Consider the following 18,751-nt stretch of genomic DNA (forward strand, 5'->3'; position numbering starts at 1 on the left):
TTAGAGGTAATACAGAAAATCATCCAGGTTGACATTGGGCTCCTTGTGGATGCTCTGGCCCACCAAGAAGGCCAGTTTGTGGGCATACTGACATGGCGCAGGCACTCGCACAATCCCCTGAGGAGAGAAAACACAATGCATGAGATAAAGCCGGAATGCTAAAAACAATTGCCTCACTTGTCATTGCCTCTTCTGAAGCAGGTTTTTTTCAAACCCTGTCCAGGTCTACTTTTCTAAAATCATCTGAACTACAAGGTGCACAATTAAATAACTGGCATTAATAAAGACATTTCATGTACTCCTTAATAATTCTATTTGAAGTGTTTAACTCATCCACATTTTCAATTAAATTAACCACACAGAAAAATTAATGGGAAAATGTACTATAGCTTTTTCCTTATCGTACCACATTTAGATGCAGTACATGAATGGGCTGGAAAAAGGTGTGAAAGGAGATATGAGATGTCAATTCACTACATGTGAAAAATACCATCTTAAGGGAATCAACAAATGGCCAGTGCTTGGGGCTCTGCTTTACTTCCAACATGGCTCCTGGCATCTACTGTATTGCACAAATAAACTACTAAAGCTGATTTACTGTTAACATATTTAGAATGGCAGTATGCCATCTGGATGCAGCCCAGGAGACAAGCAGAGCGGTGCACAGTGAAATACTATTAGTCAACCGTATTAAGAACTGTTAAGAAGTGGACAGCGAGGGAGTTTCCTAGGTACAGTATTGCAGGGAAGACCGTTACCTGCCAGTTGTAGTACATGTGGCAGAGCTTGTAGGTGAGTCTCTGCATGTGGTCTGGTTTGAGTCCGCTGCTGTCAAACACTACGTTGTAATGAGTGGGGCAAATGCTGCCCATGCGCACTGCCTGACTCACGATGTAGAAGTCATACCTGTTGGGGCGAAAACAAACAAATCATGATTTTTTACATCCTATAATTCAATATTAAATACAATGGTACACACATACAAAAGGTCCAGCGTCAATCATAACAAACTCTCAGAACGCACCACTCAGGCCTGGTGACCTCCGTGTCGATGACTGTTCCAGGAGGAGGGTTGGACAGTTTGCCATCAATCCGAGCAAAGAATCTGGAGGCAATGCGTTTCTTCACCACAACCACTGTCAGTTTGGGCCTGCGGGAGACAAGGGGAGTTAGGAAGAGGGGCAGTCAGTGGAGAAAGAACGCATTTCGATGGAGAAGCCTCTTCAAAGTCAGACAAGCTGTGTGCTACTGAGATGCAAATCTCACGCATAGTCTTCGCCCATGGTCTTGATGGACTGCATGATCTGGGGTACTTCATAGTTGACCACACTCTGCAGCATGCCGTCACCCACTCCATCTCTGTACACAATGATGCGTGATGGCAGGCAGTTGTTGTACTTCCAGTAGGCCTTGAGAGCAGCTGAGAAGACAGACAGCAACATGACTTAGAATAATATTTGTAAGGATGGAAAACTGTTACATCACTACTGCTATTAAGCATGCAAATGGAAATATCCTAACAACCTACTTGGAACTTCTTTAACCTCAATTTCCTGGCAACACCATGTTGCCTAGGGTAACAGAGGGAAGCAAGAACTTCTGAGTTTAGTAAACGTACATAAAATTTAAGACTTCAACCAGATAAAACTGCATACGGCTCCACTGTAAAGATTCCCAGTCATCAAATGCTCTTGTGAAAGCACATCACACTAGAATCATGTCATGAACACACAACCAGTAGGCAAGGTGCTCGTTTTCCATCCCTAATGAAAAAGCCAAGGGTTGACTGTACATACAAGACTTCACCAATGGTGCCTATACTCACACAGACAAATCACAAAATTTGTTGACAATGCAATTCAGTGTGTATGCTGTGTTCTTACTACATCACATACCCTTCAATGCCACTTTGAGTCCATCAATGATCTCCTGGCCACGACTCTGCAAGACACACTTGGAAAACCACCTATAAAGAGAAGCAATATGCACATGAGTTAAACACCTAAACAAAAAATAATCCTACAGACAAATGTTTCACTGTATAGTTAAACATCAAATCCTCTAACTACCTGGACATGCTCTGGTTGAGGCTGGCCACCAGCGCACCAATGGATCTCTTTCCTGCAGCAGTGTCATGATAACAATCGATGCCCACAATCATCAGCTGCTTCAGCTGAAAGAGATAAAAAGGGTACGCTATGCTCCAGTGATACCTCAATGCATAAGTGGTCTTACAAAACAAACCAAAACCATAATGGTTTACCAGACCAAAACCGGAATAAACCAACACATTTTAGATGCTCTCCAAAATACACATTAGAACAGCATCATATTCAATGGGAGAAACTTAACAGTCCTAGAGATTATTTTACCTTTTTGTCCTATTAACAATTTCAAAATAGATTTAACTGCTTAACACTATATTTCATAATACATTGCTTGATTATTTCTTCATCTCAGACGTTTAAAATGCACACTTGTAACAATGCAGAGACCCTGGATTTCACTGCTATTTTTGCCCCTGCAGCAACACAATAGACCATTAGGAAGCATCTGAGGGTCTTACTGGAATCTCGACGCTCCACAGTTCTCCTCCCATTTTGCAATTCATCTGCAAGGCGATCTTAGTGGCCACAGTCATGAGGGCCTGAGGTCTGCTGAGGGTGCGAGACACAACACACTGACTGGGAGTCGGACAGTCCACGCACAGGTACTTCTTCACACAGTCGTACTTGTCCTTGCGGTTGGTGGGCAGGATCACAACAACCTACACAACCACAAGAAAGATATTAAAGGCTGAGGGCCTGAGAAAGTGTTTTTATGCACAGTCAAATCAGTTACGCACTCATTCTCAAAATTACCCTTCAAATATTTATACTTACATAATATAAGAAAATTAAAAATTACTTAATTTTTATTACTCATAAAAAATACTTCCATATAACTAAGAATTACTAAATCTTATGTACTTAATATTTTTACATTTTGTACAAGTTTTAATTTTTTTTACTTAATTTTTATATACATAATCTTTTATTAAAATATTTGTTTTCACAAACACATTTATACACCCTATTTTGCAACAGATGTTTTTGCTTACTTAGACAGAAGACACCAAACATACAAAATACAATGTATTTTCGTAGCAAGTTTACTAAACAGATAGGCAAGCTCATGTTCCACTAACTTGGTGCACCAAGTTTATATCAACCACGAGTGAAATAACTTCGACAGGTGAACAAATTTTATTGAGGATTAATGACCTGGCAAATTAATGTTTTATACTAAATTTGGATAGATTTTTATAGGCATCAAATACACCGAGCAAGCCTGCTATCACTGTTTGTTTCTCAGCTCTGCTACATGGCCCTCTACAGCTGAACAAGTGACTATGCATGCACTCAGTTTCTTCAACTAAATAGTGTTCGAAAGTTATTATTATTGTGGCAGATTATAATCCTCAGAACGTTGTGGATATTGTCCGTGCCTAAAGAACCCATCAACTGCATGTTCCATTGAAACTGTATAATTAGGCCTAGCAGTACAGCACAACATGCATGAAGCTGAACAAATATTTTACATTATTTGAAGACAATGTGGTCCAAGTGCATTGTGCCTGTGTCATATGACATTGTGTCGTGCAAAAGTCTAAGTATCATGACAGAATGAAACTTATCTTGCCTTGGTCATTCAAAGGATAAAGGGTGACCTGAGCAATTATTGGGAGAGCATGACCGTTTACCTTTCAGCTAACATTAAATGGGTATGTCCCGCCATCACGTTCATTGCTAAGTAACTGCATTTTCTCCTGGTTTTATGATAAAACATTTTGTTTAAAACAGTGCTAAATGAGCCCCTAATTTTAAAAACTGTCTGGAATCCACTTAAATACTGAATTCAGTTGGAGTTTTAACAAAAAAAAGTTAACAAAAGAAAGGTTTCATACACCAAGGAAACAAAACACCAAAATAACCAAATACACAAATATCTGAATGATTTGGACCAGCCCAACATTTTTATTTTTTGGTACATTCTACTTTCACTGTCTGCACTGAACAAAAAGTAAATAAATCTAACATCGTGATAAAGTTCACATTGCTTCCCACACTGTGTGAGTGGGACAGTATGTAACCCACCATCTGAGTCCCAGATCCCACATTGTGCTGCAGCGCTCTCAACAGAGACTCCTGTCGATCTTCATACTCTATCCTGCTCAAAGAAAACCAGAGGAAACCTTCCAGACACAGCACAGAGAAAACCACAGAGAAATGCACAAACATGGTGACTCACATGACTGCTCTTTGCATGCGGATGCCCATGGGTCCAGCTACTTTATTAAGGGTCTGCAGCAAAGAGTGAGCTACATCACCATTACGACGTGTGTAAAACATCATCCAGGATTCCAGAGGCATGCTGCTGATCAGAGGAACACCTCGCATCTCTTTAGACCAGTCTGCAGCCCATGGGTTATACTCGTACTGTGCACAGACAAACAAGCTCAACTTGATGGTGACTGACAGAAACCAAAAACTGTGTGCATGCGTGTTCAGTGGCTCCCTTTACCATCCTGCCTCCCTGAATGATCCTTTCAGTAGGAAGAACTCTTCCAGTCAGACTCAGCAACTTGTTCTCAAAGCTCAGGCCCCATGTGCTGAGCTCATTCTGAGCCTCAGCATTCCTAAAAGAGAGAAAGAACATGAGAAGCACGAAGATTAAGAAGTAATGCTATTGCATAACTGAATAATTAGGAAAGCCTTCTACTGGCAGTAGCAGTAAAAGAAAAACAGAGCTGAGAAAATAGCATTTCTAACTCACATTACACAAGCGGTTGTGATATGCAGTGATTGTGAAAGAAAAAGTGTGACAAACAGTCAAGGTCAAAATGGTCGAGCATGCACTTGCATTCACCTGCTGATGTTGGTGATGAATCTGTTGAGGCGAGATTCTCTCTGTTCTGGGGTCAGTCTGGTGTGAGCTGCCAGATCCTTCATGATGTTGAAGTCATTGCGCATCTTATCCGTCAGACCTAAATGGGTTTAAATGACCATGTTATCCATATGTTATAAAACCTGGTTGGCATTTAGGAGAAAAACTGCTGTGCTTGAGTGTCGTTGTCTCCTGCTCCTCAAGTGTAGTCTGACCTGTGAGGTAACAGAATTCTGGAACAAGCAAGGCTGGTCCTGGTGGAGGTGCTCCTGCAGGGCCCATCCTCCTAACATGACTGACCAGCAGAACCTGGTTCCCATCTGTTATTTCCAGACCATATTGCTACAAAGGCAAAAAAGCAGACATGTTATAGAAACGAATAGCTGCTACAGACAAATTAAGTCTCAATGTAACATCTCTACCGTCTTGTAGTAATCCTTGAAGGAGATCATGGTGTCTCCCCTCTTAAAGGTGTTGTTGGGGGTGTGATCCCAAGCAATATCATCAATCCTGTATGTCTTGTTATTGTACCTATAAATGTCAAAGTACAAAGTCAGATTACACACATTAGCAGTCCAACATTAATAATAAGCAGCATGGAAAAACAAAGATTCTTACTTTGTGAGAACAATCAGGCCCACCAGCTCTTTGGTACAGGCATCAGGAAAGCGCTGGTCTCCACAATGCTGCTTCAGGCTGGACATGAAGTCAAGAACAGTCTCACTGCGCAGAACTTTGTGGCTCACATCAGTACACAGCATGATGCTGGACTCATACTGCATAATGTTGGTCACAAACCCAGGCCAGATGGTCAGTCTGCATAGGTAGAAAAGACAGAAAAGGCACACACTTGTAAAGTGCATCAACAACTCCAGTCCTTGGGGTCCAGGGTTCTGAGGATCATGCATCCCACCCTTTAAGAACTCAGCTCATTTTATATAAACTGTAAACACACACACACACACACACACACGGCGCTACAGCACCTGTGCTGGGGGATGTTGAGGGGGTCATCAGGCTTGTAGTAATGACGGCCAATCTGCTGCATGTTCAGCATCCTCAGGATCCTGCAAACACAAATAACCTCTGTGACAAAGATACATTTGATTGTCAGTAATTACAGAAAGAAAAAAGAAGGTTGATGACCACATAAGGCAAATGAATAAGGCGTTTAGGCACTGCTACATAGACCTATGTTTACCTTCTAAAAATGATGTTGTAGAACTGCAGGCACACAGGAGACGAAGGAGGCAGCTCATTGGTCAGTGTGACTGTGATCTGGACTCTCTCTCCATGCCTGGTTTCACTACAGAGCACTGTCTCCTAAATAGACAAACACATGCACCATCAGTTTCTGTACAGAGCCACTGTTCTGAGAATACAGCTTTTAAACGCAGACTTAAGTGCTGTATGACAATCTTGTGTGTGAGCTTACGGTGTTATGAAGTCGATGAGGGAGAAAAAGTAGGGCTCCGTCAAAAGTACGTGCTTTGCCCAACGTTTCATCATGCTGGAAGAGAAGAGCTGACCGCAGACGCCGAGACTCCATGGGTGGCTTGAAGTCCACATGGTACTGATACAGAGCCCACTGGGGTCGGGACAGCAAGCGCATGAAGTTAGCCCGTAGCTCAATTGGGGAGCCCGACATGCCTATGGAAAAATATAAAATTGCCTGTTAGACCCATTTCAGAGCCTCAAAATGGAAGTTAACCATAACAAGCCTCAGCAAATGTGTTGTTTTTGAAATACGAAACATGCAAGAACATAAGACACTTCATGCTAAAAACGACAAGACGTTTACAAACACACAGGCCTACAAAGTGCTGTACATATGCTTGTGACTGTCTAAACCTAAATCTCCTTCCAAAAGTCTAAACAACAAAAGCACTCTTATTACTGAATGTTTTATGGACATGTGTAATTTTCATCAGACTTATTAACAAAAATTAAAAGCAGAACCATCTACAATTTATATTCTCTCTGCTACTTTTTTCTTGGAGATGAATATTCTGCTTTATTCCTTATTACATACTCTATTATGACAACTTTAATCTATCAGCATATTTCACATCCCAATAAAATAAAACACTTGTTAAAACAGAACACTGACCTGTCTTAGACTCCTTAACATGCTCCATGAGTTGGCGAGTGTGGACCCCAGCATCGTGAAAATCTCGTCTGCGCCCTCCCCTCTCACCAATCTTAACCTGCTGGAAGCCTGCAGAAATCTGGAAGACAGCTGGAAAAACAAAACAAGAAAGAACATGTAACAAATTACATTTCCTTCACACAGAAAATGCAATTCAATAAAGAACCGTTATCTACTATCATGCCAATTATCAAGTAAACAACCAAAACCTTTAAAAACTGAGTAAGCAAATGTTTAGCTTTACCACACTTCACTGCAGCAAACAGTAAGGCTATGACTCGCCAAATAACATCCATTTTGTGAATGCAGACCAAGCCTTTTCATGTGTAGTTGTGCTATGCTGAGTCAGCAGGGAACAGTAGGGAGAGATTTACAATATTCATTTACAACATTCAGTACAATCTAAAGGACCGCGTTAGTAGTAACATTAGAACATTGGTGCACTTTAGCTACCTTCGGCTGACACCGCTCCTGGTGCTCTTTTTTGCCTTCCCCTTCCCACAAGTTCTCCCTCAGCAGGGGGGGGTAGGACAGGTCTCGCCTCCTCCTGAGATGGAGTGGGTTGCTGCATAAGAATTTACACTCAGTAAAACTTAAATCACGATACTTTGAACACCTCATTACCTGAGCAGCCCAAAAACCTGCAGGCAACTGTTCCAGCTATACCCAGGTTCACGAGTGGTATAATTCAGGGTTACACATTACAAACCAAATATAACCAGGCATTTAACTAAGAATGACCATAACCATGAACTTAACCAGCGCAACACTGCAGGTCACCCAGCTGGGTGTACATAAACCATTACTTGCTACATATTTCCATTACTTCACCTGTGAAAAGCAAAATGCCAATTCCACTGTTTGCGAGAACTAATGCTAGATGATATACTATCTATGCCAATATTCTAAGACACTGACATGATGCTGCTTTTCAAATTTATTATTTCATAGTAACATATCTCATAATGAGCATTGTGTCATGTTCATACAACAATAGCATCCCTGTTACCCAATATTTTAAGCTGTTTAATTCTGATTTGTTTGCTTTATCCTTCTGTTTGCTTAAAGACCTGACAAATAACTGCAATGTATGTCGTCTGCTGAGTAGCTAAGAACGTTTAGAAAGAACCGTACAAATTTCTAACAACTAAAGGGCCCTTTTCACATTTCATTTTTTCTATTTGAATTAGTCGTGGCAGAGCAACACTGCTTCTGCAATACCAATGATGATAAGCAGAGTGTGTACAGTTCACTTGAGTGTTCGAGTTTGAAGCAAAAACAAACTTCTCCGTTTCAACGGTTTGTCAGCTGACAATGAGCAGCGAAAAAGAGAGTCCATGCATTTAGCAAAGGAATAAACTTTGTCATATGGAGGAAAAGAATCTCTGTGTCAGCATTTCACGGCTACTGACCAACATTAACATACAGGTTGTGCTTTAAAACTGCTGCTACAGGCACTTTCACAAACTGTTTCATCTCCAGCCAGCATGGCTTATCTAGCGTTTTGGTTAGTTATTTTCACCTCCGTTGATTTATCACTCTTAAGACGTTAGCCAATGTAACTGATAGCTTTTCCACAAAGCATTTATATTCCTAACTTATTTTGAACTCCCACATTGTCGTGTGTTTAGTTCTCCAACAGTTCTGGACACATTCTTGAACTTCAATCTTGACAACTATGACTAAGATAAAGTGACACACCTTTCTGTGGTGAGCTGAAGTGATAAACGCCTGTATTTCTAAGGTTTATAACTGTCCGTAAGGCAACAGAGGAACTTTGTTTTTTTAGCCAGCGTTTACGTACTTCCATTTTTTGTGAAAAGGGCCTATTACAAAAAGTTTTACTTTACTTCTTTGTAATGTGTTCTGTGTTGTTAACAGTACAATACTCCGCAACGGAGCCCCACTAGTGACACTGCTTCCTAATAAAAATAATGCATGACCTCAACTTACCACAGCACTGGAATAAGATCCTAATGTGTAGCCACAACTTAAAAGGCATGAGAAAAGATCTTCCTGCATCGTCCCATTAGTGTATTTTTAATTTCCACACTGTGGGAACAGGACCCTAATACGAAGGTATTAGCAGGGCTCTGCAGTATGACTATTTGGTGTAATTCTATGATCACAGGTTCAGGAATTTAATGAACGCAAACTTAAACATAATCTGATACCATAACATACTTGGAGAATGTCATACTGCTCATTTTTATTAATACCACTTAGCACTAGTGAACCTGACTGAATGCTGGAACATTAATTATTATTAATAAGGATTTTCACCGCTCCTGGAGCTACAGCCTCCTGACCGCGGGCTCTGCCCCTGGATCTGGCTCTGGCACGGCCGGTCATCGCTGCTTAACCTTAGACACTCAGCTTCCCTGGAAACTAGAAAGAAATGATAACAGTAAATGGATGCACTTAAAATGTGGGAGTCGACTCCTCAAAAATCACCAGAGCAGGTGACAGAGATACAACCATCCTAAATAGTTGTAAGTAACTTTATCTACGTATTATAGTGATATGATCAAAATTAGGCTCATTTCACACAAGGGGTGCAGTGATGTACTGAGAATACCATTTCTGTAGTCAGAAATCTCTGAAAAAACCCAGGTGTATGTTTATCCCGTTCCTCTTTTTCATGAAGCTTAAGCTGGCTTCGTATTCGCCAGCGTCTTCAGCGACTTTTCCGTTCCACCTTAAACGATGCAGCAGTTGCGTTAATTGTGCGCCGGTGCCAGAACGTAACTACAGCGTCATTTAAGGTGGAACTGAAACTCACTGTCGCTCAAACTCACTCAAATCTCTCATACTCCTCCGTCAAAACGCTCCTCCAGCGAATTACAATGAAAACCAGAGTCGAAGAGTCGACTCTAGGTATTTCGATTGGTCAAGAGTCAACCCCGACTCCTAGAAGTGCTGGAGGCAAAGAACCGATTCTTTTAGAATCGATTCATCACTACTTCGATCCGGTCTAAACCGGATTGAAGGCCGTTAAATTAACGGCTAACCAGCGAACGGATTTCACGATTTAATCGTGGTGCAATGCCTAAAAACAACATGCGATGGCTTTACTTATGACTTTAATTACTTGTGAACTATTTCTATCAGCATCAAACTCGTTAAACTAACGTTACGGGAAGGTTTTTCTACGCTAACTGAATTAGCAGTGCACACTAGCTAACCGTTAACAACCGTTAACGACACCACTCACTATACCAACAAAAAACGTTTGGTTGTAGAAGATTCATTGTGAAACATCTACAATTATGTACGTTTCTTATTCATTATTCCTAGCGGTATCAAACTTTAAACAGATTTTAAAAACAGAAAAAACTACCGAGGCTGAAGTTGGCCTTTTTCGTTTGCTCCTTGTTCGAATTTTCCCGTTCCACCTCAAATGGTGACTTCAGCTTCGCATACAGCTGGACTTGACCTGTCGTTTCCTACAATAAACGACTTATTTAGTATTTGCAATGAAAATATACAGCCTTTTAAATGTAAATTTAAGAAAAATATCTTTTAGATATTTATCTAGTTTAACATAACACTCGACGACACATCCTCACCTCGCTCCGGTTCTCCGTGAACTGTTTTCAATTAACCTCATGAGCTGCTGCACAGTGTCCTCGAGAATTATGTATCACTCCGCGCCCTTCATCACATCCACCTTTTTTTGAAATAATTAACTATTTTGATAGCTTTCTTTGTGCTGTGTGCTTATATTATCTAATTGCAGTATTTACAGTACATCTTATGGATGACTATTTCGAAGCAAAGTAAACGCAGGCGATGAGGTGCTACTTTCTTTGGAAGGATATTTGTCCAATTTGGTTAGTGAAGCGCATTTTTTGTAGTCTTTTCCAGCCACAGGTGGCGCCGAGCTCCATGCAGAGCAGTTTCTGTCCACCAGATGGCGCCAAAACACAAATATTTATTCATTTAAATACAGATCCGAAGTTTCCTTAGTAATAAGACCAGCTTTGTTGTGACTGGCAGTGAAGTAAAACGAAAAGAAAAGCGTCTTTTTCATGTAATCCCCCCAAAAATACACATTTGTTGTGCAACTGTGTTACACATTTTGATAGATCGTGTATGTGCGTGCAGTTGTCAGTATATTTAAGCTATTTTTGAACTGATTCCTGAATTTGTGACATCTGTTACTGTCATACACGAAAATAACTTAAGTGGTATTAATTCAGATCTTAGCGGTGGTGAAAAGACTGAAAATATACGTCCACTCTCATTATGCTGACGTTACACTCACAATCCACTTTATTAGAAACACCCACTTTATACATCCACCCACTGGCCACTTTATTAGAAACACCCATCCTATAGCTCCACTCTATGGATGTACAAATACAGATCTGTTACAATGTACACTTTGTAAGCTCTAGCCCATTAATCATTGGTCAGTTTCTGGACAATGGGATACTGTTTACCACACATTTTTTGGCAGCATCACTGAAATTAAACCGAGATTATAATGCATGGGGTGCTGGTAAAAGTTTTTCACTTGCTTGTGTATGCTTTTTTATGTAGTAGACTTTGTGCACTCTTGCACATTTTCCTCTCTTGTGTGCTCTCTTGTCATGTTGTAGTCTAGAGCTGCGTTTGTTATAGCTCCACAGTTTGAGAAGTGGGTGAATGTGCCTCTGAATTAAGCTGGAGATGAAGTTCAACAGTACATCAGTTGCAATCACGGTATGGATGATGAGAGGGATGTGTTAGGTTGGTGGAAAGGTCACAGCAGATCTTTCCTCTTGCTTGTTAAGCTGAATGTGTTTCTGTAGCAGCAGTAGCGTGAGGAACCTTAGCACAGAGGGAGTAATAGCTGTTTTGCCCTGAAGTGGCTGGTAGGCTGGTGGTATGAGCGGCATACCAGTAACTGAAAGGTTGTGGGTGCAAATCCCAGGACTGACAAGTGGTGCTACTCAGCTGGTGATACTGGTTATAGGCAGCAAAAGGACAAATTTCCCTCTTGGATCATTCAAAGCAGTTTTTCTCAGCATGACGTTCTCTGACGTTCAACCCCAGCGTTGAATAACAAAGCTAAGAGTCTGCAATAATCCTTCTCTCCTAGTGCATACAAGTCTCTTTGAGTTCACATTTAGCAGCACCATTTGGGCCTCCTCAGGTCAGGTCTCAAAGTCATGGGTTTGGGCTTTAGTTTCAGGCCTCTATCCTGCTCTAATGTGGGCTTTGTGAGTTTATTATGGTAGAAAAACCAAATCAGACGATCTTAGATCAGTAGACTGAGGTGCGACCCGTTTTTTCTCCCTTAAAGTTCTTCACCCTCTAGGCCTGTGCGGACCTCTGAGACTTGATGATGTCTTTTTTAGTTTTGTGAGGAAATAAGGCCTCCTCCCCGCCCTGCACTGCAAAGCTGTCTCCTTTCATCGTACATCATTTGTTTTGATGTAAACAAGATCAGAGAAAGCCGGGTTGGTGGGATGCACAGAAATAGGCTTTGACACGAATTCTGAATGAACACTTCTCATTTTGCCGTCGCCTGTTCAAAGGGAAGTCGGCGGCGGCGTGCATCGGGAGAGATTTCTCTTGTATCTGGCAATGAGCTGGCGCATTTGTTGTTCCCCGCTCGCTTTAAAAAGTTTTTTCGCTGTTTTTTTTTCCCCTGCAAGCTCAGATTTAAGGCGAAGCCCTAATGAGCCCGGGCAGCGTCGCAGTGAGGTAGGCCCTGGTCAAAGGCAGATGCTTTCTGCTTTTGATGATGCGCCAGTTGCTCATAAACATCTCCTATCTCACTGTTTATTGCTTCTTAGTCGCTGCTAGGCCTTTTTTGCTGCACTTCTTGTGACGCAAGTTCCTTTTCTTCTCAACATTGCCCATTCTTTTGTGTTTTAAGTGAGCATTTGCATGGTTCAAGCTTAGCCGATGCTAATGGACTCACAACAGAGAGAAAATACTGTTCAAAGCCTTTAGAGCATTTTAAGTAGACTGCTGATGTGGGAGATTAGCAAAGAGATACGCACACTGGCTCTCTTTTTTACAACAAAGTTGGTTTATAATAGTAGTAAGCTGATGAAAAGAGCTAGCGCGGCCTCGCCGTTTCCAAAAATCTCTGTTTTGAAAATGGTGTCCAGCTGTATTTTTGAGGAGTTCGCCTGTTTCCTGATTGGCCTGTTCTCTTTCTTGTTTCCCGCGTGCTTTGATGAAAGTTTAATGCCTCGAATGTTAAAGATTCTGCAGCAAAGTCACAAACCAGACCCCCCTCCGACCATGCTGTCTATCCCATCACTTATCCCAAGCCAGAGAAATGGCTCCACCCCCCATCCGCCATCTTTCCCGCCTTACCCTCTCACCCTCAGCCATCAGAGGGAAAAACTTGGCACCTCGAAGGGCATTTGGAGGCACATCTCTGGCTGGCTTTCATGTCTGAGATCTAAGAGTGATTAGAGGCTTCATCCTGGAGGGAAAAAAAATCCTCCATCACTGTTTACCTGCCCGTGAACAAGACGGATCAGTGTCGTCTTAGGGGCGATGGAGCTTTCACGCGGCCTCGCTCGGCTTTTAAACGTCGGAGCGATTTGGGGACGTCTCATGCTGGAAAGATGAGGCCGAAATCAAAGTTGTGGATGAAAGTTGAGTGGTACAGCGTTATATGGGCAGACACGCGGCTTTGATCTCTTTGTAATCCCTCGCTGATTTGAAAAAGAGGTTTACTGATTCATTGGCCTTTTATGATGTCTGGCATTTCAAAAAAAGGCATAACTTTAATGTGCATTTGAGTCAGAAGAGTGCGCCTTCAAGGTCTGTGTCAGTGATTATTAAAGCAATAAGCCACTAAAGGCCATGATGATCATTTTCATAACGATTTTTGGTAAAATCACTGTAACATGGGGAACTGAGATCTTTATTGCCTGTATAAAATAACAACAAAATAGAATATTAAAAAATATTCAATAAATATTTAAATTGCTCATAAATCATTACCACAATAAACTAAGAATGTGAGATTTTAGGATTGCTTAACTGCTAAAAATACTTTTAAAACAGTATTTTGAGTGAAGTAAAAAACTAAATGTGTTTTTATTCACATGGGGCCGTCATGGGCTGGAGGTTAGGGGACCAGCCCTGTGACAGGTAGGTCGCCAGTTCGATCCCCTGAGCTGACAGTACATGACTGAAGTGCCCTTGAGCAAGGCACCTAACCCCCAACTGCTCCCTGGGTGCTGAGGATAGGGCTGTGCACCGCTCCGGGCAAGTGTGCTCACTGACCCCTAATGTGTGTGTTCACTAGTGTGTATGTGGTGTTTCAGTCCCTATTGTGGGACTAATAAGGGCCACTTAATTAACTTAATATTTTGAAAAAATAATATTTTTAAAATCTGTTTAAAGCTACACTATGTAACTATGTACTTTAGAGATTTGGAGACCTCTCTGGTGGAAAAGTGTAACTGCACACAATATGTGGAAGAACATTTTGTAACATGGGTTGTGCTTCACAGAGTGGATGAATCAGATGATTGCGGGTGCGTGTTCAAGAGTATTCACAGAGAACTCAGTCAAAACTTGGTGAAGGATGTGTCTTCGAAGGATGTGAGTGAATTATCTACTATTGTTGAGACCTTAACCTTTTTGAGCCTGTGCATGTGACGTTAATATCTAAAGATGCATGATGTGGTACGAAAAACTCCCACAACATCCAGACCCGATGCCTCTGAAGTTTTTTTCTCCTGACTCGGTAATGCTACTTCTCTCAATTTTAACAAAAAAAACCTACATAGTGCAGCTTTAAGTTAATGCTGCGTTTTCATTACAGCAAGCAAAATTGTATGCAGAGTTGTAGCCTAGTTCTGTGCCCCAAGGTGACCTAACAGTTTTTAAACTGATAAACAAACATAATAACGTACCATGTTTTAAATCCTTTTTTCAGCCGTTATCCCACTTGATGTGTGCCTGAGTGTTAAACCTCAGGCACACATCAAGTGGGATAACGGCTGAAAAAGTTACTGAGGCTGAAAAAGTTACTGAGGCACATCTCAACAGCCTGATTGGTTGCCGCTCAGGTCATTTGCATGATGTTTTTCCAGAACCGCACTGAACATGGTGTGCATCAGCAGTTTAATGTGTCATTTATTTGAGTATATTTGTTACATCTTAGCACATTGACATTTTATATAATGTAAATTACCCCAGCATATCATTTTGCATGACATCACTGTATACGTCACATATATTCTACTTAAAATTGGAGTGATTCAACTTAAAGACTTTGAATTCCACTGATTTCTCTGTATAATTTCTGTATATTTAGTTCATTAAGATGTCAAAAGATAGAACCCAGACATCTAAAGAGTTTAATGCTTCTCAACCCTACATCATGTTTGTTGTATAAAATGGATATAAATCTGCTGCCTGATGTCTCAGACATTTAGAAGAAGATGAGAAGTTTAGAGAAAAGCACAGTCATGATTGAGATGTACATTCAGGGTGCTGTGAGGCAAAACAGTCCCCAAAGAATGCGCATGTTTTTCAGGTTTTCTACCATTTTTATTATCGACATTACATCTAAAAACTCAGAAGACACGTGTAGGTTCACTGTTTCTGATGTGAGTAAAATGGCTGTTTGTGTTGCAGACAGCACAATCCCTGGTTTCTATCACCACCACTGTGAAGGAATCAGAGTCGATATGTTTCTCTACAATAAACCACTTCACAACAAACCACTCTGAATGACTTTGTTGATTATGTCAATAAATTATGCAGAAATTTTGAAAAATCAATGGAATTCCCCTTTAATACACCTTCTCGCTTCCCTGCAATAAACATATTTTTCACCAAGCACAGTAATTTGTTACCGGCTGTAGGCTATGGCTAACAAGCAATATAAAATTGAAAGCTCATTGGTTTTGGTTTGATAACTTTATCCGTGCAGTTATTTGTATAAACACTATATGGCCAAAAGCGTGAGGACTCCTGAGCATCACAGCTACATTGATTGATTCTTTTATTGCCACACAACATGTCAGTGGTAATTATATCCATTGCAAAAAGATGTAATTCATGATGTTGTAGCACAATACACATAAACATACAATATAATACATATACAGTAAACAATATACAATACAATACACAATATACAACATTTGATATAGGGGAATAATGAAAAATTGTATAGTATTTTCATCTGTGCATTCTTACAATGACTGGAGATCTTACAGATAAACTATGATTACATTACTCAGAAGAGTTTTGTGATCTTATCACAGCAGGAAAAACCTATTCTTAAAGGGGGTTGTCTTATTCTTACGGACCTGTAGCACCAGAAGGAAGTGGTTGGAAAAGATGATTTGCAGGAAGAAAGGAATCCGTATGTGTGCAGAATCAACTGATGAAAGTGATATTCCAATCATCTTTGATGCTTTACTGACAACACCTTGCATTTTATTAGAGTCTGGATATGTATATTTCCATATCACACTGTGATAGATGATGTAAGAACACTTTTGATAATGGACAAATAAAATTTAACCAGTAGATCTACTCTGACTTTGTATTTTTCAAATTGTCTTGATTTTTAATGATATGATCAGAATTAATGCTCCACTGTAACAAATCCCCAATGTAAGTTCCCAAAAAATTGAAAGACTTTACAACAGATATTGATTGTCACAAAACCTGCACTGGAGTTTTTACACTCTGTTTCCTCCTAAAATCCACAATGATCTCCACTGTTTCTAATATATGAGGCTGAAGGTCATTGTTAGTGCACCATGTTCCTGATCTGTTCACCTCCTGCCAATAACTAGACTCATTATTACTGTAAGAAGGCCTATTATGGTGGTATCATCTGCATATTTCACAATTTTAACTGACTCATTGTGAGATACCAGATCATAAGTGTATATGAAGTTGTTGGACATTCCATTCCAAAACTATGGGCATTAAAATAGAGTTGGTCCACACTTTGCAGCTATAACAGCTTCCACTCTTCTAGTAAGCTTTCTACAAGATTTTGGAGTGTGTCTGTGGGGAATTTGTGTCCATTCAGTAAAAAGAGTGTTTGTGAGGTCAGGCACTGATATTGGATGAGAGGCAATCGACATTCCAATTCATCCCAAATGAACTGCCTATGTTTATCAATGAAGATTACATGTGCTTAATATTATATACCTTTTTGCAATGGGTGGCTGAAACAGCTGAACTCAATAATTAGGATGAGTGTCCACATACTTTTGGTGATACAGTGTACATCAGGTTTTCGGCTTTAAACACAGATAAGCCAATTAGAATTTGAAAACCAGAACAACCCCTTTAGTAATACTCTACTTTGAACAGCCCATGGCCATTTTCTCACCACTGATCTCCCGGTGTTTATCATTTAATAAAACATGACTGGAACCTCAAAGACGGTAAATATAGAGAAAAGAGCGTTTTGCTCAAAAAGGCACCCCTGCCTTGATCACAACATGGTTTCCCAGCTGCGATCTAAAGCGAAACACTCTAGCGTGCCATCATTGCTTTCACCAACCTGTTCGCATAGAGGTCTTTAAAAATGGCTACACGCTAACTAGCATTCAGTTCAGGATCCCCACTACTGAGGTTTGGTACACTGCTATCAACAAACAGCAACTTTTCTATTAGAATATACACCTTCACGCTGTTACAAATCTCACAAGGCTCGCTCTGGTAAAGATTCCTCCGCCAAACTCAAGTTATCAAAAAAAAAAAGTTTCTCTCAAACAGACATCCCGCCTTAAGAAAATGTTCAAAAAGCAACAAAGGCAGGAGCTGAAAGAAGAGAGAAAACGAAAGAGAGAGGCAGTGGTAGGCCAAAAGTAAAGGTGCCCCCTGCCTGCTAGGCTGATGATAGCCCACCAGGCCTCAAAACAGGCCCACCTGAGAGAGAGAAAGAGAAAGAGAGAGACAGACAGAGAGAGTTAGGTTCAAATACGTGAGGAGTTTCTAAAAGGAACAACAGTGCAGTTTGATCTGAATGGAGATACAAGATGTCAGGACTTGCATAAAGATTATATCCTTATTTTATCTCTTTACTTCTCCTACTTTCTGGAATGCACAAAAACTAATATTAGTTACTTCCACAAAGCCTGTATTTCACACAAATGGTCCATTCGTGTATTCATGAGGGTTTTGGGTTCGGCTGCAAAAACAGAACAAAGGAGTTGGCACGGTGCGGGTAGCGTAGCATGATTGCTAAGCTGGTTATAGAAATCAGATTAGTCTATAGCCTGCTGTGGAGGTTTGTCTAACAGACTAAACAAAATTGCGCTGCATTTTTCCTTGAGAGATACAGGAAGGCCCAGACAAATTTCTACACTGACCACATATTTCATTTTCTGAGCTGAGACTTTGTCAACTGAGTAGCGAAAAGGCTGAGGAAATTTGTACAAACATGATGTACCACAGAAATTAGCTTCTCATTTAAGAAGTGTTTCTCGCTTTTTCATTTCATTTGCTCAGCCCGATTACGCACAGCTCGGTCAAACAATGAACTGCTTGAGAAATACCTCTCTGGAAAGAAAGAAAAGTCCATGGAAAAGGGGCACAGTCTCCCTGATAAACCAAAAGCTCTGTGCTTTAATCTACAAAAATACAAAATGACGGCATTATCTTCATGCTAACCAGCTTTGACTAACATCAAATGGCTTCTTTGAACTCGTAAGTGGAAACAAATGGCCTTTGAGA

The 18,751-nt window shown here is 40.6% G+C and overlaps 1 protein-coding gene across 1 annotated transcript; it reads right to left on the reverse strand.

The window, feature by feature from the left end:
* Positions 1–10,636, reverse strand: LOC118812858 (piwi-like protein 1). The gene is made up of 21 exons (XM_036577960.1): positions 10,416–10,636; positions 9,359–9,463; positions 7,529–7,640; positions 7,037–7,165; positions 6,362–6,576; positions 6,128–6,249; positions 5,913–5,993; positions 5,545–5,742; positions 5,349–5,457; positions 5,142–5,268; positions 4,909–5,026; positions 4,564–4,678; positions 4,291–4,478; positions 4,137–4,209; positions 2,567–2,767; positions 2,070–2,173; positions 1,896–1,966; positions 1,267–1,420; positions 1,025–1,150; positions 759–906; positions 1–117 (listed from the first exon to the last, which is right to left on the reverse strand). The coding sequence occupies exons 2-21, from the start codon at positions 9,425–9,427 to the stop codon at positions 1–3; spliced, it is 2,577 nt and encodes an 858-aa protein (XP_036433853.1). The 5' UTR covers positions 9,428–9,463; positions 10,416–10,636.
* Between the last annotated feature and the right edge of the window lie 8,115 nt (positions 10,637–18,751).

Source organism: Colossoma macropomum, unplaced genomic scaffold (genome assembly GCF_904425465.1).
Source record: "Colossoma macropomum unplaced genomic scaffold, Colossoma_macropomum, whole genome shotgun sequence".
In the NCBI taxonomy this organism is placed as follows: Eukaryota; Metazoa; Chordata; class Actinopteri; order Characiformes; family Serrasalmidae; genus Colossoma; species Colossoma macropomum.

What these genes read in the sequence shown, in the direction of transcription:
- LOC118812858 (XM_036577960.1), bottom strand. Translation starts at nt 9,427, where the DNA reads ATGACCGGCCGTGCCAGAGCCAGATCCAGGGGCAGAGCCCGCGGTCAG. An exon ending in AGGAGCGGTGTCAGCCGAAG is followed by an intron (nt 7,166 to 7,528) that starts GTAGCTAAAGTG and finishes TTGTTTTTCCAG; the next exon opens with CTGTCTTCCAGATTTCTGCA. An exon ending in GGCCTGATTGTTCTCACAAA is followed by an intron (nt 5,458 to 5,544) that starts GTAAGAATCTTT and finishes TGACATTTATAG; the next exon opens with GTACAATAACAAGACATACA.